Source organism: Styela clava, chromosome 6 (assembly GCF_964204865.1).
Source record: "Styela clava chromosome 6, kaStyClav1.hap1.2, whole genome shotgun sequence".
Lineage (NCBI taxonomy): Eukaryota > Metazoa > Chordata > Ascidiacea > Stolidobranchia > Styelidae > Styela > Styela clava.
The window spans coordinates 2,056,354-2,083,621 of NC_135255.1; the positions used below are offsets into that span (position 1 = coordinate 2,056,354).

The window sequence follows — 27,268 nt, forward strand, 5'->3', positions numbered from 1 at the left end:
GGCGGTATCCTCAATTTTATTGAAAGTATGATACTTGAGTAACAATTTCAATTTTTTCATTCGCATGCAGAAATATATTGAAAATGCTGAATATGCACTGATATAAAGTTGATGAATGTAAAAAAATAACAAAGTAACATAGATGGCATCATCTACATTTATTGGTCATCAAAGAAAACTATGTGTGTCAGAGAGTGCTTAAATATATGGTGCATTCAGGCATCAATTTCTGGCGAAAACACCATGAATGACGTAGAATAAAGTAACCTATAAGCATTTTGTGTGAAAATGAGGTACTTAGTAGAGGTTATTATTAAGATGAGGTTTATTAGATTTAGAATTGTCAATCTGTTATCATCTATATCAGAATTTTTTTTCCCCAAAAATAATAAATAATTGTATTCTGTGCTGGAGAAATGAACCAATTGAAATTTTAAACAAAAACATTACGATTGAGATCTGAATGTACTCAAACATCCTATTAGAAAACTGCATCATATATCTTGGCTAAAAGTAGCATCAGAGTATTTGGCAGAAAATTGGTTACATTAACGTTAAATAACTTTTAACCATGTTGAAGGGTTAAACCATTGCAACAAAAATATAACTCAAACACTAAAAACTGCAATAAAAAAAATAAGAAATGATTCAACAGAATACTGATAATAACGGAATAAATAAAATATGAAGCTTATGTAATAAGGATACAAACGAGTTATACTAACGGCTTTACTAAGTCAGACTGAGCAGGGCAAGGTACATGTGTACAGAATAGTTTCCGATAATACGTATTACAACAAATTATATAAAATATGGACATTATTCCATTTTTGTATTTAATGAGAAACAAAAAAGAAAAACATTGACTGTTTTTCATCAAACTATTTTTGTAATTGAATCAGGCACAACCAACTTCAACAGTCATTATATATATACTATTACCCTGACAAAATATGAATAGTAATTGCAATGGTGAGGAATATTATCCATGTCATATTCTGACTTTATTTAATATGCATGAAAAAGCACCAGCGTAGACCATCTTGCTAGACTCACTAAAAACCTTGAAAGCTAAAAATAAGAAAACTCAAATATGAATCATATCAACCTATCACTGATACAAATTTCACATATAAGCATCTCGAAGCAATGCAGTGTTTAGAACCACTATGAAAAAGGTTTTGCTTAAAAATATCACAGTGAAAAAGTAACAGATGCTGGTATAAGGGTTCTGTCATTATAATGGTAGTTAGTAGTAAGAGAGATTGATTAGACCAGGGGTGGGCAAGGCTTTTAGACCAGGGGCCAAAAATTTCGCCACCTGGACTGGCGGGCCATGTAAGTGTGATGTAAAAGTTACATTTTATGAACAATATTTACAGTGTCACAAAGTGGAAAACAATAAGCCTTGTGCCAAAACTAAATTTAATCGCAATCTCAACAAATTCCTTGAACAATTTTTCAGCTAAAACATCAAAATTTGGTTTTAGTTGGGTTGTGGAAGCATCAGGCAGGCCAGATTAAACTACTCAATGGGCCGGATTTGGCCCACCGGCCGTTAATTGCCCATGTCAGGATTAGACTATTCTGGTTTACTGGGTCCAAATCCCTCCCTTCTCACCAGGATGTAATAAATAGGTAGGCAGATGAAGAAACTAGAAAAATTACATTCCTTTCAAAAAGTAGCTTCTTACATAAGAGTAAATTATTATCTAAATCCTTGTTTAAAATAAGGTGTGAAAAGCTCCTATAAAAAAATTACTATCAGAATCCTGAGTCATCCATCAAATGACGTTTTTTGCCAAAAAGTACTATAATGCATAACATATATTTGTTTGATACCAAACTCTGGCTCCCACCTAATTTATATTTAAAAAAAGATTTACTCATTTTTTTTTTTTTTCAAGATAATTTTGAACGGAATGGAAGCACTATTTGAATGAAAAACATCAAAATAACAAAAAAAAATTGCAAAAGCATATATGTAGATGCTATATAAAAAGTGAATCATATATGTACTATTCATCAATGTTTTATAAAATTGCTACAGAAAGACTAATTGGTATCATGATGACCATGTAGAACATATAGGTAATCACAAATTTCTCGTCTGAACAAGAAGCTCGAATTCAAAAAGGTAAAGTGGATTGTTTATAAAAAAAATAGAATTCATTATATTCATGTGTATAACCCAAACAGATGGGACAAGCACGTTCCATACATGTGAAATTGAAATTTTTGAGCAGTGATATAAATATTTCTGTAAATGATAATCGGATTATTTATTTCCATGCGTTTGATAATATTTAGTTTCGAACCTTGGATGATCTAATGCTTTGCCGAGGATGCAACTACAGGCTAGCAGATTCCACACTTGAGTTGTTCTACGCACCACTCCAACGTAGAAGCAACTATCAGCAGAGATGACTTGAGTATTTCAATCGATAATAATAGAGATTTGATGTATACATCATATAAACCTAAAGCATTTTTGTTTCTCCCGAGGTAATCTCGTTTTAAATAATATAGAATCAACTCGAAACTGTGTTCCTAGTAACGGCATGTAGCCAAATACTTTTACAAAATAGTTTATACAAATATGACGTTCATCAAAATGTGATTGTGAAGTGGAGAGTGCCTCAGGACAGCCTGGGCATCGGAAAGTCCACCTTGATGTAACCTGCAACAAAATGGAAGAAGGCGTAATAGCGTGGTCTTGATGTAAATTTGGATTTACTCAGTCAGTATCGCAGGTGACATAAAATCCAGACCATTTGGAACATATAATAGAGAGATCACAAATTCGGAGCAAAGGGTCCTAGATTGTTCCTCGAGTGTTACTTTTATTCACTCAAGAATAATTTGTGAGTGTTCAGATAAAAAATTTCCACATCCAAGATATATCAGCTATATCAACCTTCATATATGTCGGTCAGATCAGATAACAGCATTGTTGAAATGGCAAATATTGCTAATAATAAGCTTCCATATACACATTAAAACTGTATGATGCAAACTAATTTTACCTTTATCGGAGGTAACCTTGTTAAATGCGACACAAGAAAATTCATAGCAATATCTTCACAGTTCATCAACTCATCAACTTTGTCTCTGATTTCTTGTGGCATCCAATATGAATACATATACATGTAGTACTGAAGAAACAATATTCATTATGTAATATCACAAAATTTATATAAGTGAACCGCACACAGGGGTTAATGGTCACAATCAGTAACCAAAAGCAGGTCTGTGGAGGTACGAAAAATTAGCGATAGACTCTGATTCTTGCATACAGTTCGAAATTTTTTTTTTATTTCAACTCTGCTCTAGGGTTAATGGAAATTTTGATTGGCCTCTAGCAAGATACATTTCAATACTCTGACGAATGTTAAGACTGCTAAGTCAAATTAAATTTTTTTTCCGAGTTACTATTGAAAATATTGACTTTGAATATGATACTGAAACCCCAACTCCGACACAATAATAAACGCCTCAAACCCAAATCGACTAGGCATGGAGAGTTCTCCGATGCCATAAAATTGTTTACCATTGACCCATCAATAACATTAAATTGTAGTGAATAACGAATTCAAGCTGCCTGGATGAGAAACAAAGTGGTAAATCGACAGGAATTTTACATAAGATATAAATGTATCAATATCATAAATACCTTATGAAAAAAAGCTGCACCAGTTAACACCATGGATAATTCACAGCAATAATCAGCATTATATTTCCATTTATTCTCAGAAATATCCCAAGCATGATATCTGCCAGGAAAACCTACAATTCGTTCTCTGCATTCTCTCCATGATCTGCAATATGGAACAATTGGAGAAATATGAAATAGTTGAAAAAACTGCAATCAGAAAGAATGAGATTTTGCTGAACATATAACTGTGTAACTCAACACAGCACAAAATCAGACAGATTTCAATTGTAAGTCTCTGTTGACTAAAACAATAACTGGTGTGTTATTTTATTTCTAACTTTACCACATACAGATATTAGAACCATAACAACAAATTTGTCAAGAGCTCATTCTTTACATTTATCAGTGCAGGAAAAGAAAATATAAAAAAATGTCTCTGGGTTGGAACACAAAGTACATTCCAAAACTACTCATTCAATTATTGAATTGGTTCACAACTTTTATCAAAACTTTCTCCTTTTGCCTAATTTGAACCTTGTTTACTCTTCCCAACTACACATTAAAAACTTTGTTTCCGTCATTTATTCAATATTCAGTAGATCATAGGGATGCGACGAATCCAAAAAGGTTCGGCTCGGCCGAATCCCGAGTATTTGCGCTGGACTCGTGTCCGAGTCCAATACTCTCACACATAGCTCTGAAATAAATACCTAAAGCGATGCTGTTGTTCGTGTATATTGGCCGTAAATTAAACATTCTGTGTAAGATAAGATAAGACTATGTAATTCAAAACGTTGCACATAAACACTATTGCTTTCGAGACGATCATTCGCTGAGCGGCTGGTTTAAATTAGTATAAATAGGTCCTATTCCCCGTCAAAGTAATACTTTGTTGCGTTGACTGCTGAAGACGCCGCGCTCGTGTCCTGTCACGATAAATATGGGCCATAACCCACACGTTTGGAACACATTTTTTATGGGAAATTTTTACTTATATGTTATCTTTTTTAGTCGGCGCTAATACAGACGCTCATCTCCGTGATAATTGAGATATTAATAAAGAATTACCAACTGTGGAAGCATCGAATAAATGTATCTTATAAATATATCGTAACAAAATAGCTAGCTATTCTTCGTTTGAAAACCATCAATAGCGATTGTCGAATCCGCGGAAAATAAGAATGTGTAATTGTTGATTATAATTCAATAAGAGAGGCGTGAAAGGCGAAATGTGTTATATGCTAAGTTAGAGCTGCCTGTTCAAACTTCTGACACAATCATTTTCATTAATACAAATAACGGCGCTTTGAAAAGCAAAATCGAATTTATTAACATTAATTTAGAAGGGAGAGTTACGTGTGAGAATTCACATACGACTCTACCTAACAGACAGAAACGATAAATGTGAGAATTATTATGTTTTTGGTTTTCTTCCTGCGCCTATCGTTATCTTTGCAATTCCCAATTTTGCATAAAGCGCGCCAACACCTTTTCACATTTAGAAACGTCAAACCCCATTAAATGAGGCAGGTAAATAACTTCGATGTCCGGCGTTGCGTGAGAACTGTTAGTGAAAAAAATGCACTTTAAAAATATAGTTTACCAAAAACAATTAGGATGTCGGTCGCCGAAACGATCGCGGTGACAAAAAAAACAATTCGCCATTGTGATAAAATTACAGATAAGTGGTAAAGACGCCGCGTTGTTATCGAGTCTTCTAGTAATTTTCTACTATCAGTAAATAAAAAGAAATAGGCCGGCACTAATCGCGGTGTATGTAAATACTTTTTGAATAAAAATAAAAAGTCGGCCCGATTAACATCCAATGACCACGAGTAATAGTTTCCAAATTTATACACATTTAATCGATGTGACTTGCGAGATTGTTTTTGTACATATATTCGATTGTGTCACTGACATCTGCGAGTTGTACTTTTTTCTCAGAAGTACCGTAATTTTCACTATTTTATCGTTTTATTTCTCACATTTGTTTCTCTCCGGAAATAACTAGATCATTTATGGAACGATAAAGGTGAACAGCGCGACATGGTTACCGCTGATTACGGATTAATCACTGTTCGAGGATTAGCAAGTATATGCTTGAAATAGGACGTGGTAAACATTTACTAAACGACGTCTGGCAATAGAAGGCAAGCTACACGCAACACTGGAATTTATTCAGCTGACTTTCGCTGACATTTTTTTGTTTTTACGGCGTCGTGAATTTGTAGTTTTGGCGCCTAGTTTTAATTTCACTGTAGAGAAAATACGCTGGACAGTCTCGTTGCAAAACAGAACGTCGAATCCGCCACCAGTCTGCGCTTGACTATCGCGTGACGTATGATATTTCGGACTCGGGTAAAATTATCAAAGACTCGGACCGAATCCGAGTATCAAGTTACGAGAGATTCGGCCACGAATCCGAGCACGAGTCCGAATCTTGTCGCATCCCTTAGATCATTAGAAGGTGATAACATGCAAATCATTCCGGCTTTTGTACAGTTTAAATAGTTTCTAATTGTAATGTGTGCATAAAAATGTATTACAACATTACTAAATAAGGAAATAAAATTGGTAAAACTACATCGAGTACAAGGTAATACTTCTGTATTTCCTCAACAAAACAACAAAAATCCTATTTGGTGAGTGTCGCTGGAGTCCTCGTCGTCGTAGGGGGGTTCAGCTTCCAAATCCATGTTTCAGAAAACAAATTGCTAACTAATTCCATACCAGACATGGAATAGTAACTGGACGAGAGGCCATGGTTTGCCACACGATTATGCCGTCTTGAGACTTTCCTTTCCCTCTGTTTTAATATGTAAATTCTATCCTATACTGATTGCCAAAGTTATTAGAAGAATACTGGATATTCCCACCTGAATCCAAACAAAATCTCATCATGGCGTAAATGTGCATCATCATCAATGGATAGCACAGCATCAGTGTCTATTTCACTAAACGGAAGAAATCGATTGTTCAAGCTATTTTGTTTAGGTCTGATAACAACAACATCAACTCCAATATCAGGCCATTGCATATCATCGGTCGGTGCATCAGGTGAATTCCAAACAACGATTACCTGTTTATCAAGAATATTTGTTTTGTGTTAGAATTTCAGCAATTACTCCATTCTATTTCCACACACTACATTAATTCCCCAGTTCTTCGCTGCTATTATGGCACATTCAATGCACGGTAATTTCTAGTAACAATATATAACAATTGAAATTAGTTGGCTAATTAGTAAAATTTATATGGTATTTATTAGTTGAAACTCTCCACCCCGATCTGTCAAATTAGATGTTAGAACCTTGGGTGTCGCAGCTCGATAACCAGTTTTGATTCCCCGCAGCTTCCCTTCCCCAGTAATGTAAATATCATTTTTCTTTATATTTTTGCATTAACATTTATATTTTTGCATTAACATTCATAATTTTGCATTAACTACAGCCCGTTGGCTAATTTAATCTGGCTCGGCTGATGCTGCCACAACCAAATTAAAACCAAATTTTGATGTTTTAGCTAAAAAAAAAGCTCAAGAAATTTGTTGAAATTGCGATTGAAAACTTTTTTCGTCATGCTTACATGGTCCGCCAGTCTAGGTGGGCAAAATTTTGTGCACTTGGTCCAAAAACCTTGCCCACCTATTTTTAACTGCTAGGCCATGGCGCCACCGTGTATAAAAATCTACAAACACAAAGCACAACATGCTTGAAAATATACTATCTGAAAAGGAGTCAGATCAGCTGGCTAGATTTGAACCGTCTCATCTTGGAATTATTGTCTAGAAAATGTTACAGGAATAAACCAGTCAGTTCTTTACATGATTGTTTATGTAATGAAAAACCTATCTACTTAAGGTACTAATCTCACCTTATTCAGATATGGAAGACCTTTCAATCTTTGTACAGATTGTAACATAACTTCTTCTCTTTTATATGTCAACATAACAATAGTGAATTGTTCCCTGGGTACATTTCCCCCTATCGATTGTTGAAATACTTCACCCACTCCCCCTTGACCTTCACCTATTGGTCTGAACCCAGTTGAAGAACCTGCATAAAAAGCGAAAAAAATACTTTCAAATTTTTCATCCCTATCTATAGAATTGTATTGTTGTTCTTTTATGACTAAAAAAGTCCATAGGATAAAGTACGATGGTTTAACGATAACATAACCATTCCACCCTGGTTTATTAAAAAATTTTCAGACAAGACTGGAGTATGAAGTTTGATACAATATAAAGTAAACCTCATTTCCAAAGTAATTCATTCTTCAAGATGCAGAGCGCTGATCTTATTAACCTGGTCTATTGTTTGCCAGCATTATCCACGTACCAAACTAAGTCACCATAAGTTTTAAAAACTTTGATCACTGAATGACCTGACGTCCAGACTAGATCTATACACTGTAACGTCAATAATAATAGTTGGTGATAGAAAAATAGTATTAATTGAGCTAACCAAGAAATTTTGCATCTGAAGACAGGATTCTATCAAAAGGAGTTGATGGGTAAAGATGGAAAGGACCAGGAGATTTGTTCCACAAATCATCTGCATCAATTGTGACTGAAGTAAAATTCCTGATAAATTTAGCAGAATCTACTTTTCCTTCTGGTGGAGGCATCGCAAACTCAGATGTAGCATCTCCTGGTGCTTCTTCTTTTTCGAAAGCATAACTTTTATGCTCAACTACGTTACTGCAATTCAAAATTGGTTTCATTGTTAGGTAAAGTGTTGGGTGATTTCATTGCATTTACTTGGTAAAGAGAAAAAAAAGCAAAATTATTATAAATACACAGTATATTGGATAATTATCCAGACTCTTCAAGATGAAAGATTGAAATTGAATATTTCATGTCGAGAAATGTAACCTTCAAGCAAAATAGATGAATCTTGTTTTGACAAAATATTTACAAATCTTAGGGTTTATCAGGAAACCAAAGTTGTAAGGCCCCAGTAACTGGGACTGAGAATGATTAATTAATTTCGGGTAGTTACCTAATACTTAAAATAGATTTTGATACATAAGTCATATCATCAGGAAGTACTCGGGTAGTATATTTTCATCCATGAAAAATTAATTGCCAACAAAATTATCTCCTAGTCTTGGCAAACATCAAGAAAATGTGAAATTTCACTCCAAATGTATGGTAATTGAAATTTGGTAGTCAAATTCAAAAGAGTTTATATTTTCTACGATCCAACTAAAATTGCATGACAACAAGTTTGAAAAAAAGTGTACAGTGTTTGAAATTTACAATTGCGACTGTTAACCCATCAATTCTGGCTGGAAATATCATTCCAATCGTAAACATATAATGATAAAATATTCAAGGTACAGTAAAAACGAAATGGGCTCCAACTCTGTCATTCCATTTACAAATTGAACGGCATCAAGTTTATCATTATCATTCAACATCCTCTTACCTCTGTTCATCTTGTATAGACAATGGTGGAATATTTAGTCTTGTACGAACAGTAGCCAACATGGAATCTAACACAGACTTGGCGGATGAAAAGTAAGTATCATAAATAAACTGTCCTTGTCTTCTCATGGCTAATATATCAGAATGTGGATAGCTTGACAACAAGAATCCAAGTTCAGTTATTCTTGCCTGTAAAGAGAAATGCACAAGGATATTAGCATGGTGTACAAACTAGGTTTATTCTGTCTATACAGAATGACCCCAAAATAAAATTCTGTTTGTGTTCAATTATATCCAAAAGTGCAGTATTCTAGGATGATATGCAGAAAAGTTACGTTGTCTCTAAAATATGTTGCAAATGACCTAGGTTCTGTTTCTTTGTGTCACCCTGACCCTGTATTATTGAGCTAGTGACATCTACATGCCACAAATATTAAATACCACGGCATGTGCTGACTAGATATGAAAGATCAACAGATGGTAATGGAATTCCAATGAAATTTTAGTGTGATATTGTACTTCATTTGCTCAGTAAATCAAATGTTCATGTTTGTTTTAAAGTAATCAGACAACCCAATATGAAATCTCATTATTTGAATAGGGTAGAAATGAAGCAAACATGAACTTTTAGATTCAATAAATAACACATTGTTGCATGGTCGAACCAATTGAGAATATAAAATATTAAATCAAATGAGAATATAAATTATAAATTAGCAAAATTGCAAATTCAAAATATTTCAAGTGAATACACATAAACTCCAGTCCCCAGGCACTTCACCATTCAGTGCACAGTGCCTTTCAACCGTCTTATCATTGGGGAACCAACCCCTGATATTGGGCTCATCACAGAACCCCTACTGACATTTATTCAAAAAAACATAAATGTATGAAAATTATATTTAGTTGTGAAGGTTATTACAGAAGTTAAAATGCATTAAATTTAATGACCTTCCTGCTATTGCATTTCTCTCGCAAACTTTATTTTGCGACTCCATGTTGCTCAATGAAGTATTTGTGCACATATTCACACTACTCAAGTACTCTTTATTCCTAACTGTTGTTAAAGCATAAAATACTGTGTCAAACAAAGAAGTATTTAGAAATTGACACTATCACCAAGCCCTACAGATCTCCAAAAATTCATAAAACCTATTAAGTTTTTTGAGGAACTCAGGTGTGAAAGCTCTGTCTTAGTATAAAATTTTCAATCATACCTTAGGCCACATAATAGAGGCTTTCTTCCAATCTATATGTTCATGAAAAGGGAGTTTCAATTGATTTCCAAGTATAATCGGAACGGCACCGGAATGGAGTGATTCTGCAAGTCTTGTGGCTAATAAAGCGGTGCTTATTATGTTGTAATTTTCTGGTGCGACAATGAGAGAGAATGTTGATTGGGAGAGAACTTGTGTACGAGACTCCGTTGTTCCACACAATGCCCATTCAGACCTATTTTTAAAATAGAATTAGTCATAAAATTTTTTGAAAGATTTCATTCAAAAATTTCTTTTCGGACTGAATTAAGGTTACGAATTCTTAGCAATGACCATAATCACATTTGAAATTTTTTTTAAAACTAACTTGAAACCTGAGGTAACCAATCTTCCATCCAGACAAGAGGATTCAAATAATATTTTCCCATGTTTTTCATCACTCGACATCTCTTCCAGATGCTCTGTCAATGTTGCATGAAATTTTTCATCGACAGGTTCCAAATTCAAAGAATCCTCTAAAAAATTGTAATAATTACTAATTGATATAAGCCAAAACAGGTCTCCTATTGTTAATATTCTAAAAACTAAAAAAAAAGTGAATTATATAAAAATTAATCAGCACGATAAAAAAGTTGCGAGATATTGTTAATATTTATGTGGTTGTGTCATTGTGGTAAACATTTGGAGCATGTTTACAAGTTATCGCTGATCTATAGATGACTTTGTGGGGTTTCATAGAATTAAATAGTATGTGGATAATCATGTGCAAGAAAACGTTGCATGGTGCTGTTGTAGTATGGTTATAGTAACCACTGATGGGCTGGATTTCCAACAATTACTATTATTAAACCAACTTTGAACTGGTAACTGTTAACCGTACAAGAGACTGCGGTCAGCCATCTAACTTTGCTCTCCCTTCGATAGATATGAAAATGCCATCCCCTTTCATAACATAGTTTTACCTTGTTCCTTCCCAATTTCTAATTCCTGATCTTCTTTAGGCGACCATTGACCAACAAAACTTAAAAAATATTTTCGCATCACTGGTACCTGTGACAAAAATTGAATAGCATTTTAACAAATCTTTAATAATTAGCAGGAAAAAATGCAATATGCCTACAAATTAGGTTTGTGGAAATTAAGGCAGTTACGAATTTGACAGAGTAACTCATTGGTATATATCTTTTGAGGAAGGTTCAGCAGTTGAAAAATCAAACTTTTGAATGTTATTAAAACATTTAGGTATCTTATTCCAACAATGCAAAGATTTTGTAGCTATAGTGCGGTTAATTTATTTTGGAATACGATTAATAAAATCTCTTTATTTACAGTTACAGATTACAGTCATGACCATGAGTATTAAATTTGAATGTATCGAAAAGTACTATTACTACCAGTTGATACAAATTTTCACCTTGTTGAAGGATGAAAAAATATATGAAAAATAATATCTCACACTAACCTGCATGATAGCATTAGATGGATTATTGTCTTCTAATTCACTGATATCAGAGAACTTTTTTACAAAATTCACTGAAAAAAAAGAAAAACAATTTACTACTCACTACACAAAATAAAAAACTAGCTTATGATAATAAATTTATAATGAAATTATCAGCAAATGTTTTACCAGCAAAGAAATTTAAGATGGTTGCAGTAAACAGTCAAAAACAATATTAATTTAAAATACTCAATTATCTGTAGTTGTATTTTTGTACTACATTAGTATAAGTGGGTTAGTATCAAATTCAGTAAGCGAGAATACAATAACTTTACTTACTCTTATCTGACGTAGAAATAAGTGATGGTAAAATAACATCAAATCCATCTCTGAACTGGGTTTTTTGAAATGATGATTGTGCAATCATTGCCCTGCCAGTATTAACTCCAAGCAGAAGATTCTGATTGGTTGATTGTCTTGACATATGAACAAGAATATGATTTCTTCCATCACCTTTCCAATAAGGAAGAGAATACAACCACCTCTGAATATTTGCAGGTTCTTGATTTCCTTTCAAAGAATCTAAAAGCCAATTTAATTTCATGAATATATGTGTTGGTACCGCAGTTTTACTAGTAGAAGGAAGGAAACCATTAATTTTAGTTTGTGGAATTAATAGGTGTGGAAAATAATCATTCAGGATAAAGTCCTCGGCATGGCAGGGTGATTCCTGTGTCCACTGGTTGGCTATGAGTTCATCCAACACTCAGTTCAACATTAATATTTTCATGGACTCGGTGGCCTAGTAGTTAAACTGCTAGACTTGACTATGATGGCATGACAGGTTTAAACCTTGGGTTCAAATCCCCCTCCACCACCTCACCTGAAATGTATCAAATTGCGTAGGTAATACCAAACCAGAAAGGTTATGGTCTTTCCAAACAATAGTAGCTCCTTCCTACCTAGCAGTGGAGAGGGTGGAGTGGTAGAGCAAAAGGCATATAATAAATACACCACTTAAAAATATAAATTCTACAGTTGCTTCTGATTAAAATGATATTTCTGATATAAAATCTGACTGAAGAATATCACCAAATGGATTTAAAGTACATACCGGTAATTGAATTAACATCGAAATAGAGAATAGTGGACCTTTTTGCATTTACAATATAGCCATTGCCAACACACTGATTATGTGTAAAAGAATACCAAAATAAAAAAGATAAGTATACGCTATAGATGTGATCAGGGGCGCAGCCAGGGGGGAGGTTACATGGGTCGTAACCCCCCCCCCCCCTTTGGAATCTTTTTTTTTTTCAATAGTTTACGTTTACTTGCAATAATTTTATTCTTTGCGTTATCACTTTCGCCCAGCGTCCTAATTTATTATTTATGTTTACGATTCGTTATCGCTGTTACGCGGCAGTGGATCTAGTTGCCAGCGGGGGGTCACGGAAGTGACAATCTACACTAAACATTTTTAAATACAATTGTACTACCTTTCACTTGACACAAATAGCAACGGACGTATCACACTATTGCCGTCAAAACTATTCCACAAGCGCGCTCTCGCCTCGCCACATTCAACGCATCCATACTTTTAATCACATACGTTATCGTTGGTTATCGGCTTATCGCTAATTACGAATTTTAGTTATGTAGTGCATCTTTAACAAGCGATGGCACCAGGATCATAAGCAAATAACAGACAAAATGAATTATTGGAAATGTATGGTTCATCGAAAAAAGGTGTCATAAAATAATATTCAATCTTCGAAAACAAAGCATTGCAAAATAATGTTCAATCTTCGAGTAAAAAGTATCGTAATATAATGTTCAATCTTCGGGAAATTTTTTTTTAAAGAATAATGTTCAATCTTCGAGATTTTTGGGTAGCAAACTCGTCTGTCTGCGAAAAGCAGTTACATGCGTTGTCTTCCAGATCTTTCCAATAAACTGGTAACAATATGTTATTAAATTATAATTAAATTATTATAGTTAAATTATCGCTGAAAGTGAAGAAGCGCTATGCGCAGAATGCAGCTATCACGGGCGCGGGATTTCAAATTCGTGACTATTTCACTTTCAGTAATATAGGTCTCGATGCATTGCAATAAAAATTAGAATTTATTAACAGTTAATTGCAACAAGCAAGAGTTTTACATTGAAAGACGTTCCAAATCAGTACGATACATGAGCTTGTTTTTAAATGATTGTAATCGTTTTATGAAGTTATAAATACGGGAACATCAAATATTTTTATTTTGGAAATGGATTGATATTTCGTGACGCACTCAAAAATAGTTTATGAACCATTGGCATTTGGCAAATATCATTAATTTATGCTATTTCTTAATGTTTCATGATTGCTAATATTTCATTCTATTCTTATTTTACATTTTTTGCGGTATTTCAATTAAAATCATGACGATGGCATTTTATTTAACTGTTGACAATAGGGTAATAATCGGCGATTACTAAAAGGTTGAAATGGGACATGCCAAAACAAAATAAACGAATTGACGCCTGTCAAAGGGGGCAGGGTCTGGCGACAAATAGCCACATGTGTCGGTGTTTCTCTATCATCGGCATTTTCGGCATCACTTTGAAACTCTAAAACGCAAGGACACCCCGCGGAGTGAAGACTTTCTTTCGCACAGGGAAATATTTGAATTACGATTGCTGAATAAGCGAAAAAAACAAATGCTTATTTTCTTGCTTGAAACAACGATAAACCAATTTAACCCTGTTGCCAAAAGTAATAGCATGCATTATTAACAAACTGGTAATAATATGTTGATAAATCGCCGCTAAAAGTAGAGAAGCGTTATGTGCAAATATCACAGGAATTTGAATTTGCGACGAATTCACTTTCAGTAATATAGTTAACGGCGCATTGAAATGAAAAGTTGATTGATTTTTTTTGACCAAAGAGAATGGTCGGCGATTGCTGAAAGTAGGACATGCAAAGAAAGGCTAATGAGACACAGCGACGCACATGTTGTTTTGCCATCGTCGGAACATCTTTTTAAAGACCTATAAACGCGTTTTTATTTCACCGTAACCCCCCCCTTGAAAAAATCCTGGCTGCGCCCCTGGATGTGATTTACCTTGTTCAACTTCTCCTATGATGACAACATACAAACATGCAATAGCAGGATCTGATGTAGCATAAGAATTTCCGAGAAAAGCATTCAATGAGGTATCTAATATATAAGCTGTTTTCTGCCACACTGCATCTTCACCTGCAAAGCAATATATATCAAAACAATGGCAAAATAGGAGGCAATAAAGATTTGGCAATAACACAAAAGGAAAACTTCTGGTAACATTTTATTTTCAACACTTCATAGGTCACTATGCAATAATCTGGAATATGTTATGTTTACAATACCAAATAAACTGCAAAATTTTTAACAAGGGTTGAAAATTTTACAAAATCATTTCTAGAAATGTTTTTTGAATTCAAATAAATAAAAAATGAAGAAGTATATATCTAAATTTAGACTGTAACAACTTAAAAATCACAACTTCACATACTTCAAAACCAAAGAATTTTATCAATCAAGGAACATCAGCAGAAATCAATAACCAAAATTAACATAATAGACAACAAAAATAAATTTTACCGTTGTTATTTGGTGGATAAACGTAAACGGGAAACTGTGATGTCAGAGAGCAACGAGAGTAATCGAAACAGTTATGCATTCCACACCTACAAAACAAAAATATCAATGAAGGAATGCAGAATATTAGGTACTCACGAAGTATGTGAACCAAGATGGTGGACACCAGAAAATAGTATGTATACCGGGTTATGGTTTAGCCATAATTTCAGGTACAAATACTACGAGAGTCACTTGGCTAGTCCCTGAACTAGTAATAGAACTAAAATAAAGAACATTGGAATAAAATTATGACCCTAACCTGGTACACATACTACGTTCAGGTGTCCGCCATCTTGGTTCACATACTTCGGGAGTACCGAATAGTATTGTTATATGATCAATTTAAAAACATTATACTGCTGACTGAGTTTCAATACTGAATACTAATAAGAAACATAACATTATAATGCTTGGAAAATGTTTTGAATATTGCCTAATAATTAATAATTTGACAAATAAACATAAAATCATAGTAAAGTGGGAAAGGTCTACCTAGAATGGATCCTTCATTAATAGTAACTAGATATATACAATATGCCCAGAATCAAACAAACAATATTATAGATATATTAGACTAGGACTATCAAAATGAGCAAATTCAAAGTTAATGCAATTCACAGTTTATTGTATCAATAGTTCAATTAGTTCTCACCAATCTGATCGTGTAGGAGGATCAATATCAATATTGTCTTCCTCTTTTGGTAATAATCGTACTGGAGCCGCCATCTTCGGATTTTGATAAAGAATCTCCAATCTTTCATTTTTGGTCTGCCAAACAGTAGTTACTTTTTAATTAAATCTTCACATTCAATTTATAAAGTAATTAGTAGTTGCATTATTTAGTATTTATAGACCTTTGATATGTGATAAAGTAATAAATATATACAAATAAATAACAATAAATAAATAGCACATAAATGGAATGGAATTGGGCCATTCTTTTTATGATTTACTGTAGCTGAAAATGGAAGTGTTATTATAAAGATATTATTACTTTGCTACTAGTAAGCTAAGACTATTTTATGTTGATTTGTCACAAATTTTCTCAGAGCTATATACTGTTGTTTTTCCAGAGTTTTGCTGGCTTTTGATAGAAAATTGTGAAACCCAATATATTTTGAGCTAGCAAATTTCAGCGAGGTAGTGCATAGCTACCAGAATAAGGCTCACTAAGACTTAAATTTTTTGTCTTTATATCAGAGAATCACTCTGTTTTTAAAAATAGACATTGTTTGGAAAATCCTTTATGGCACATACTTTTGTACTGTCTATGACCCTTCACATTGCTGTATATATTGATCAGTAACAAACTATTGGAGAATAGAAGTTCATAATACCTGCAGTATTTGTCGTTTCAAAGATTCTAAATCAGACTGTGCACGCTTAGATTCTTTCTCTGCTAAAGTTGATTGACTTTGAAATCCAGTAATTTCATCCTAACAAAAATTGAACAAGAAATATTTTCTAATGGTGATTTCAAGGATTTCATTGATCGCAATTTGTATAACTTCAACACATTCAGTTAAAAAAAACAAGTTCGAAGGACATAAATGTTTTGGAGTGATGTGTTCAAGTGAGAATATCTAAAAAAAGTTAAAACTTAGGAATTGTGTCATATTTTGACATGTTCCTTAAATTATTGTCTGGAGTACCATAATTTATAATCAAAAATGTCTGTGGCAATAATATAGCCTACCTGTAATTTGTTTCTTTGACTTTCTAAGTCCCGGAGTTCAGATGAAACCGACCGCTTTATCCTTTGCAATTCCTCGATATGTTTAATATTTCTGAAAATATACCAGTAATTACCTAGATTCTTATTAGATTGCTTTATTATATAACTCCAAAATGCTCATTAAGCATATATATATATGTATATGAAGAGCTGTGCAATTTAGCTGTTAATCAAACACAGGAATATCTAACAGTTCAACAGATAATTATTCAGATGAGTAATGGCTAATTCTTTCTGAATAGTTAAATTAGAAATGAAGCAGATGAATTTGTTTTGTTAACTTATGTGGATTTCCACAGGGTTTTCCAAATAATTTTCATGCAAATTTCAGATTAAACTGGACAAAATAACAGGTGTTGAAATGAATGAACAAACTATTAAAAAATATATATAAAAACTCTTTAATCCTAATCTGGGATATTAGCATTGCTTAGTCAATGAAATTAGTGAGAGTCACTGTTCAAATATCTTTGGCATTATCATTCTGGAATTACATTTCACAGAAAATGCAGTAAATTATATCTGATCACTCACTTTAAGTTGGATTCTGCAATATCAAGAGCGTCTCGTTGTTTATTATTTTCTGGTGGTACCGATATGAAATAATGCATCGTTAAATGTCCAATTGCCATTGCCGCCAAAATGAACATAATAAGTTTTGAGATCTTAGTGTTGACGACACATCTGAATGAAAAAACACATAATCCGTTTAATTGGAATTGAGTATGGATGAACTGATTGAAACAAAATAAATTGTGTGAGGAGACGTTGATAGATAGTTGTTATTTTTATATTGAAATAAAATTCTAAATATGGATAGTGGCTGGACCAGAACTCTTTCGGCAAATCTTAAAATATTTAATAACCATTCAATTCAATTATCATATTATTACTTATCGATCTTAAGATCCGTAAGTATGTTGATAGGTATTTGTCTGTTTGTTTGTTTGTCTGTTAGATACACGCGATATCTCACGAAAGCGAGGTTGAATCTGCTCCAAATTTGGCATGTGCATTCATCATAGTTCGGAACAGAAGCCTATTGATTTTCGACAAATTATGTCGTATAATTAGCGAGTTATTAATTAATTAGTGATGGGACACACGGTATCACTATGGAGTAAGAGCACTGTTCTGGGGGATCCCCTAACCTTCGATCGATAAGTCTCCGGTTTCCAACCGAATTCTAGTTCATTTATTAGTGGTCTATAAACAGTAGGACTTTACACAGTTTTGAGGTTCTTCTCAAAATTCTGTAATCACACTTGATTCTAAAACTAGATGAGGGACAGTCCTGTTTAAAATAAGACTTAACAATATTCGAATACGGATAACCACAATAAATACGGACATATCCGAAATAAAGGATGAATGATACTGTCTACTCGTCTGAGGGTCATTATTCAGTTATTGATATTGAACCCATGTAAGCATGTACAGTCAAAAGACACAAGGAACCATACAGAAAAACTCTTTCCAAATGTATGAAATCAACCCCAATCTGAGAATTAGTATTTTACCAACCTTGCAACATTGAAAAAATTTGGAAGATTGCTGTTAGATCTCCCTCCATTGCTATTGGATATAATCATCTCCCCTTCAAATATAGATCTACTGCGCCATCTAAATCTGTAATTAACTTAATGCAATATTTTGCTATTATAACATTCAGACATCAACATACAAACATCAGGACATAGGCTACAGACGTAGTACCGTAATGCTGTAATGACAGAACCTTTTTATAGGCTAGTCCAGTGGTTCTTATTAAACTTTTTGAGTCGCGCCCCCCTTTGAAAAATTTTACAAACTTTGCTTTTGTGATGGGCTGGTTGCTTTGTATTAAGATGGCGCTGTAAGAGTGTTGGTCTCCTTGCTGTCATTGCTATGATTGTTTAGGCATAAAACCCATCGGAGTACAACTTCGCCATTCACCTTGTGCCTGCGGCACACCTGTAATGTTCTAAAACTACCGACTTGAAATAAATTTTCCGCCGTGGGATTTTATCACAAACTTGGGAATTTCTCTAACAATAATATTTGAAAATCAATCGAGTGGCACCATTGCAATGGCGCAGAGTAAGAGTTGCAGCGAAAGCTCATATTGGTCTAATTTGCAAGAATATGAATCAAAACAAAATGCAATCTGTCAGTTTACAACACATTTTTATGTCCGCGAATTGCGGTGGTTATTTGGGGTAGGGGTGCTTTTATTTCATTAAAGTTAATTATTTACAATTAAATAAATAAAGCAACCATTTTAAATATGTATATCAGTCATGGATCTAATATTTTATTCAACCATCACAAAAACTATTACACACCCGTTGGAAAAGTCGGCTCTTCTAACGAGTGGCGTAACCTCAATGACTGACCCAGAAGACGTATCGCGGAATTTCGAGGAGATAAATATATATTTTTGATTTACTAATAAACTTTAAATGTATTCTCATTGTACTAAATTTAATATACTTTCTGGGATTTTACACCAGAACTTTCGAACGACGATAACGAATTCGCATGAGCGCAATATATATCAAAACTAAATATAATCGAGCAGTTGATTATTACTGATTGATTGATTATTATCATTATCACATCATTATGTCCGCAAATTTGCGTGGTATTTTAGGTCGGTAATGAGTTTTTTGTCGTCGCCGCCACCGCAAGTAACCTTGGACACAAATGAATTAAAATAGAGACGTTTTGAATTCTTGTACTTGTCATAGATTGAATATTACGAGACAGAAAAATTTATTATAATGTGAAAAAGCCGGAATTATTAACACAACGCGGAGACCATTTTTAGGTGCCGTTGCGTGGAAATTTTCGATACGATTTTGTTACCTTTCGCCCCCCCCCCCCCCCTGAAAGCATCTTGCGCCCCCCAAGGGGGGGCACGCATCCCAGTTTAAGAACCAGTGGGCTAGTCCATAAGTCAGAGACTCATGGTTTCAGAGATTGGAAAACAAGACTGCAAGAAGATTTTCAATTATTGACATTACAGCATTAAGGATTGAAGTGAGGCCTGGAGACAGTACAGCAGTAACTACTAACTGACTGGATAGGATAGGATTTACATATTTATCCCGGGGGAAGAGGAAAGCCGATAAGACGACTTATCCATATGGCGAACCACGGCCTCTCGTCCGGTTACCATTCCAAGTCGGGTATGGGATTAGTTATATTGTTTGTTTTCGGAAGCATGGACTTGGTGGTGGAGGAAGCCGTAACCGACCAGCGGTTACGTGCACCACCCAACGACGGCGAGGAGTCCAGCAATCCTCTCGCACATAACCATCCCTGCATGGGATTTGAACCTGCGAACCCACGCAGAGTAAATAGAGGTGCGGTGGCGAGCGTATTCCTAGCGCTTAGCCCGTTGAGCCACACCGCCGCGCTACAGGGGTGGTGACTGCTCTACGGCCCATGGGCCGAGCCACGGCCCATCTAATCGGGCCACATGGGCCGTGGCCCATCAAGCTATGGGCCGCGACCCATCAGGAAAAAATTCAATTATCTTACCGAAATTTTCAATTTTTACAAAATTGTCAATATTCGAACCAAAAAAAAAATCGCGGGATGCCACCAAACCTTTTTCTTACGATAAGCCTTTACATAAAAATAAAGCAAAATACTAAGCTACAGAAAAGGATACACCTGACTGCCTGAAGTATGTGTAGCCTACCAGGATAGGGTTAGGACAAAATTTTGTTCAGATTTTTCACATTATAGTTCTATTATGAGTTCGGGGAGTGGGTAGGATTTACATATTTATTAGTCTTTCATATTTTATCCCTTTACACAACTTGATGGACCGCGGCCAATAGCCTGATGGCGTGATGGGCTGTGGCCCCGGCCCATGGGCCGTAGAGGAGTAACCACTTCCACTCTCGCCGCGCCTGAACTAAGAACAAGATGTAAAAGCCTGAAAGCAGTACTGTATGCTCGAAATCTGTCTCCATACTAATAATTAAAAACCTGTAAACTATGACCACCACCACGACCTATTCCTGTATAAGTGGATTCTTACTGTCTTGGCCTATTTCTGTATTTCCAGATTTCTGCATTCATTGCTCGAAATTAGGATAGGATTAACATATTTATCCCGGGGATATCTAATTTACTTCCATTGGAACGGATAACTCCCAAGCCCAGAAGCCTGTTATCGGGTACATACTACAGTACTACGGGTAGTTATAAAATGGCTATGTCCCTTATAAAATAGCAATCCCGATATGTCTTTACTAGAATGGCTACGTCCGCTTTGTTTCTACTAAATAGGCGATGTCCGTTATGTCCCTACTAAAATGGCTATGTCCGCTATGTTATTATTAAAATGACTATGTCCGCTATGTTCCCACTAAAATGGCGATGTCCGCTATGTCAGTACTGTATGTCCCTACTAAAATGGCTATGTCATGTGAAGACATAGTCATTTTAAAAGGGACATAGCGGACATAGCCATTTCAGTAGAGACATAGCCATTTTAGTAGGGACATAGAGGATATAGCCATTATAGTAGGAACATAGCGGACATAGCCATTTTAGTAGGGATATAGCGGACATAGAGTATATATTATAAATTTTACATGAGGTTGTTATCTGTGGACCGGTATGTTAGTCGTTGCTGTGGACTAAGTGTTTGCTAATGTAAATTTTAATTTGCCTAAGTTTTCTACTTTGAACGTCACCAACTATTTAGAATACGAGTCCTATGTAGAACATGAGTTAGCACGAACTCTACCAATCTTCTAATATTATGCGAACAATACACAATATGAACGAAATACGACGATAGTTGAAATGGACATCTAAAACGCTCTATTTCTCTACATAACTCAACTACACCTCGATGTGAACGGTGTCTCGAAAATGTCGTGTCCCACTTGTCCAACGTATCCCACTCTAAAAATGAATACATGTACTTATGAACATTGTATTTATATTCAATCAATCATTTTCAATCAATCATCTTCAATCAATCATTTCTTGAGCAGCTTTCGGGTCTAATGCAAGACAGTTTTGCAGCTAAACTGACGCCTGATTATTACCTAATAAAGATGTTCCAAATAGAAACAGGCTTTTAACAATGTCGTTCAATGATCAATTGTTTATTTTTTGGCTCTGGAATTGTCGAACTATTTGATATCGGGCAAAAAGTTCCATCTAGTTCTAGTTGCTTCCAACTACGAGAAAGTAGAATCACATTATAAAAATCACGAAGAATTTGTAAAAAGTACCAAGGGAATACGCCAGAAAAATTCGTGATGCGGAATATAATTCTGCAATTCGGAATTTTTCGTGGATGTAAGCGATTTGCACCTTTTCAAACGTTTTTGTGTACGAGAGAAGAAGAATATCTTTTCTATGCCACCCTTATGCACGCAGGAGGCGGTATGCATGTAACGAGGCCGCCCATGATTGTTACCCGCCGATTACCTCTATTATTTATTTTAAACCATAAATATACAAATTGGCAAAGACAAAACATTTCATTCACATTAGGGTTACCATATCTGGAAAAACAAAATCTCTGACAAAATTTTTTAATTAGCCATATTGACCAATTTTGCAACGAAAACACTTATTTTCAAACCTTTAAATTTAGGATAGGATAAGATTTACATATTTATTCCGGGGAAGAGGAAAGCCGATAATACGGCTTAATCATAATATGGCGGACCACGGCCTCTCGCACGGTGAGCAGTCCATGGGATTAGTTAGCCAATTATTTGTTTTCGGTTGCATGGACTTGATGGCGGAGGAATTGAACTAATTACGGATGCCTAAACATGGGAAATCAAAAAAACAGAACCCATAAATTTGTAAATTATTTCTAAAAAATGAAGAAAAGTCATTGAATATGTGTAGGCCTACGATTATGATTATACCCCCAAAATTTCAGTAATCTAGGACGCTTTGCACAAAAGTTATGTTTTTCTAGAATATGTTCAAAAGTCCTTCTCTGCAGGCGCACAAATACCCATGATAAGACGATACCTGTCTAAATTCGAATTCATCCAATGGAGCAAGAAAATCTTTAGAATCTTTTGAAAATTTCTGTTTTCACTTCGGGAAAGCGACATAACGGTAGACGTTTTAGCAGTCGCACAGATAGATTTTATGGCATGGCTTTAACATTGCCTCGTTTTCGCATGCTATTTGCTAGTTTTTAGTTGTGTTTTGAAAATTTCAGAACGAATCAAATAACTCAATGATTAGGTGACAGCATATTTGCACCCGTGAACTGCACCCTGTACATTTGCACCCATACATTTCCGGTGACCGTACATTTGCACCCATGTAGCCTACATTTGAACCCATACATTTGCATACGTATATCCGCGAGTTCAATCTATATGCGGGTGCTAAAACCCATGGGTTAGGGTTAGTATGGGTTCAAATATTCGTAAAAAAAAAAATTCCATAGCTGCAATAGTATGCAGATGAATTGTCGTGGGTTCAAATTACGGGTGCAATTGTTCGTGGGTGCAAATGTAATGGTACCACATTTCCACCCATAGATTTTACCACCCGCATATAGATTGCACCCAGTACATTTGCACCCACGGACATTTGCATTCATGGACGTAGTGCACCCATGTACATTTGCAGTTTGCACCCACAGACATTTTCACCCGCGGATATTTGCACTCACGTACATTCTGCACCCGTGGATATTTGCACCCGCGGACATTTGCATCCACGAACATTTTCACCCACGGACATTTGCGCTTACGCACATTGGCACCCACGGACATTTGCACCCAATTACATTTGTACCCATGGACATTTGCACCCATGGACATTTGCACCCATGGACATTAGCACACATGAACATTTGGACCCACGGAAATTTGTACCCGCGGATATTTGCACCCACAGACATTTTCGCATCCGCGGATATTTGCACCCACAGACATTTGCACCAATAAACATTTGCACCCATGTGCGTTCGGGTTTTGCGGTAAGTTCGTTTTCATTACTAATCATAACATTAGGATGTCTCTATATCGCCACAAAAGGCAATACAATCTCTTTTGCTTCAAAGACCGGTATCAATGGGTGTAAATGTTTACTGGTACAAGTGTCCATAGATGCGAATATACGTGGAGGCAAATGTTTATGAGTGCAAATGTACGCGGGTTCGATTGTAAGTTGGTGCAAATGTACACGGATGCAGATATACTTAGTGCAAATGTTGCTTGGTTCAAAAGTACATAGGTGCAAATGTCCGTTGGGTTCAAATGTCTGTAGGTGCAAATGTACGTAGGTACAAATGCCCATGGGTCCAAATGTTCATGAGTGAAGTCTGTATGTGGGTGCTAATATCTGCGGTTGCAAATGTTCGTGGGTATAAAAGCATGCAGATGCAATAGTCCTGGTTGCAAAGATGATGGAACCCAATGATTATACTATATTTTAATTGCAGTAATGAAAAATTAGTCTGAAGTAAAGTTTTTTTTTTACATTTTACTACATTTAAACAGATATCTCAAAAAAGAAGGTGGAAATGCGAGCGCTTCTTGATGCAGGCCATGCTGGTAAAGCCAACCGAAGAAAGCGTGGCAGAGAACGCATAGTTCTCCATGTATCTTGGGTAAGTCAAATAAAGTTCAATTAATAATAATAAATCAGAACTCGTCAACTTCTGATTCTCATAACAGAACAAACAGAAAATGAATAACGAACCAACGTTCTCGAAGGGAGATCGGACAAGATCTCTGATAACAATGAACTAAAGACTACCAAATGTACAGAAAATAGCGAGCGAACAATCTTCAAGACGGGAGACCGGACAAGGGAGCTCGCGAAGTATGTGCACCAAGATGGCGCACAACCTGAGCATAGTATGTGTACCAGGTTAGGGTTCAGTTTGTGCGCCATCTTGGTGCACATACTTCGGGAGCGCTCGGACAAGATCCTGAAGCCTGCCAAATTTTATATAAGTTGGCACTGTTAGGTTAAATACGAGCTCGTAGCTCAAGGTAGACACCTAACATTGCTTGAAAATAACTAGGTTTCTAATAATCCATACTGTGAAGGTTGCATTTAAATGTCGCATCAGGTATTATATATTAGGAATTAAACCTAGGGCCTACAAAGCTCATTGGTATAAATTCAAAGTTCATGTCACAAGTCCTTGAAATAAAACGTATTCATTCTCAGGGCCTGCACTTCTGGATCACCAGTGGAAAGCTTGGTCGCAAATCCGCAACGTTCGAGAGTTTTGGTGCCATAGAATTCTTTTTTGGTGGAACAAGTGGTTGCAGATCGATTACTTGAATTTGGCCTTATTTCCTAACAGGCTATGATTTAACAAAATTGTGTAATCTAATCTACTTGTAATGAACTACGATCGTCAAATGAGGGAGAGAGTTTATTTCACGAACAATGTCAACACAATGATAAATTTGAAGCAACAAAAAAAGAAAATAATCCAGTCATAACTGGTTAGCATTATTTGTGCGGGTCCGGATGCAAGACCGGTCACCGAGGTTCCTGACCCAAGCTATATATAAGAGATCAGTCAGATAAAGCATCAGCGATGAAATATAGATAAAAACATAAGTTAAGTGTATAGAAATAAAATGTATGTACTAGTCAGCAATTTTATTCTAAAGTTAATAATACAAATTGTGGTGTTATTAGATCACATGTAGCTTTGAGTGCGGACAGGTCCAGAGAATCAGAACAATTATCGAGATTATTTTTTACAACTATTTATATTAGTACCGGGCTCGAATACATGGAGAGAGAAAAATAACCAGGCAAAGGCATATTAAACTTAAAATTTTAATTGAAAAAATTAATTGTTCAAGAAGCCAACTCCAATAACACAAGCCTTTGTTCAAAGCTACATCTAGTGTTGAATACTGATGACATAAATGTTTTTAAATACAGCAAATCAAGGTAGCCAAATCGAACTCGCGTGAAGTCCAAGCCTTGGGTGTTCCAACATTCCGAAACCTGGCAATGTGACCGCCTTGATTTCAAAATATTGCATTTTTTCTACATTCCACAATACATGTATATTGTATTTCACTGCTATTCGAATCATAACACAAAGCTGATTTGAATGTTCAATCAATCACGACTGATCATAGGTGAAACAAGTTAGGATTAGGCCATAACTCCTATTTGTACCTGAAATTAGGGCGTAACCCTAACCTGGTACACATACTACGTCTCGGTGTCAACCATCTTGGTTCGCAATTCGCATACTACAGAAGTACCAAAATAAAAAAAATACAATAGGGACTATACCATACAAGTTTCAAGAGTAATATAGGAACTTCCTCGGGGAACATCACTATTGAGACCGTTTTTAGTATGAAATATAAACCATCACTCTATATTTGATTCAAAATTTGAGTTGTGTTTTCATCAGGCCTGTGGTGATCAGAGTGACTTGATAGGAGTACTATCTTGTATTTTTCACTTTGTGGAGATTTGGTAAATATCTTTAGCACCATTTCTGGCGTTAAAACCTTTATTTTTAGCTCGGCTCAATGGAGTTGGACTTCACTTGACGACTTGGACAAACTTTGTAAAAAAGTTACTTATACAGTTTTATTAACTTGGATCAAATGTTACTTACAACTGTTAATCCAAGAGCAATCATTATACTTTGCATAATAAAATAGGCTGCAATGGATCTAGTCATGATAAAAAAGCAAAACTATGAAAAAACTCTCCATTACAGTCAACAAGTCATGAATGAGAAATATCGAAAAAACACTTACAAATACTCCAGGCATAATCAAGTTAGGCCTTCCGTCGACGAGCAAACTCCACAAAATGAGGTATAACACCAAAAACATTGAACTGAAATAATAAAAAATGTGGACCTCCAGAAGTGTGCGCACCAAGATGACGCACAACCTGGACATAGTATGTGTGTACCGGTTAGGATTCAGGTTGTGCGACATCTTGGTGCGCATACTTCTGGAGCACCAAGAATGTTGCTTGAAATTGAGTGATACTGCATTTTGGTAGCAAGTGAAAAGATGGAGGATACACCCGACAAAATATTGTTCAAAAATATGGTATAGAAGGCGTCACAATGTATTAGTACCTAATGGAAAATCTTCGAACGAAGACCAGCTTTTTTTCAAAAA

The 27,268-nt window shown here is 35.3% G+C and overlaps 1 protein-coding gene across 2 annotated transcripts; it reads right to left on the reverse strand.

Annotated features, from left to right (window-relative positions):
- LOC120330866 (exostosin-like 3) lies at nucleotides 1–26,966 on the reverse strand. Of its 2 annotated transcripts, XM_039397831.2 has the most exons (20): nucleotides 26,894–26,966; nucleotides 18,669–18,773; nucleotides 17,679–17,828; nucleotides 17,106–17,196; nucleotides 16,747–16,845; nucleotides 16,062–16,177; nucleotides 15,371–15,456; nucleotides 14,852–14,986; nucleotides 12,081–12,323; nucleotides 11,763–11,833; nucleotides 11,263–11,350; nucleotides 10,668–10,815; nucleotides 10,301–10,535; nucleotides 9,085–9,272; nucleotides 8,119–8,354; nucleotides 7,529–7,710; nucleotides 6,532–6,734; nucleotides 3,674–3,818; nucleotides 3,027–3,155; nucleotides 1–2,680 (listed from the first exon to the last, which is right to left on the reverse strand). In XM_039397831.2, the coding sequence occupies exons 2-20, from the start codon at nucleotides 18,734–18,736 to the stop codon at nucleotides 2,471–2,473; spliced, it is 2,823 nt and encodes a 940-aa protein (XP_039253765.2). In that variant the 5' UTR covers nucleotides 18,737–18,773; nucleotides 26,894–26,966; the 3' UTR covers nucleotides 1–2,470. The 2 variants fall into 2 exon arrangements, with proteins under 2 accessions (XP_039253765.2, XP_039253764.2); XM_039397830.2 differs by lacking the exon at nucleotides 26,894–26,966 and having other exon boundaries at nucleotides 18,669–18,907.
- Nucleotides 26,967–27,268: the final 302 nt, after the last annotated feature.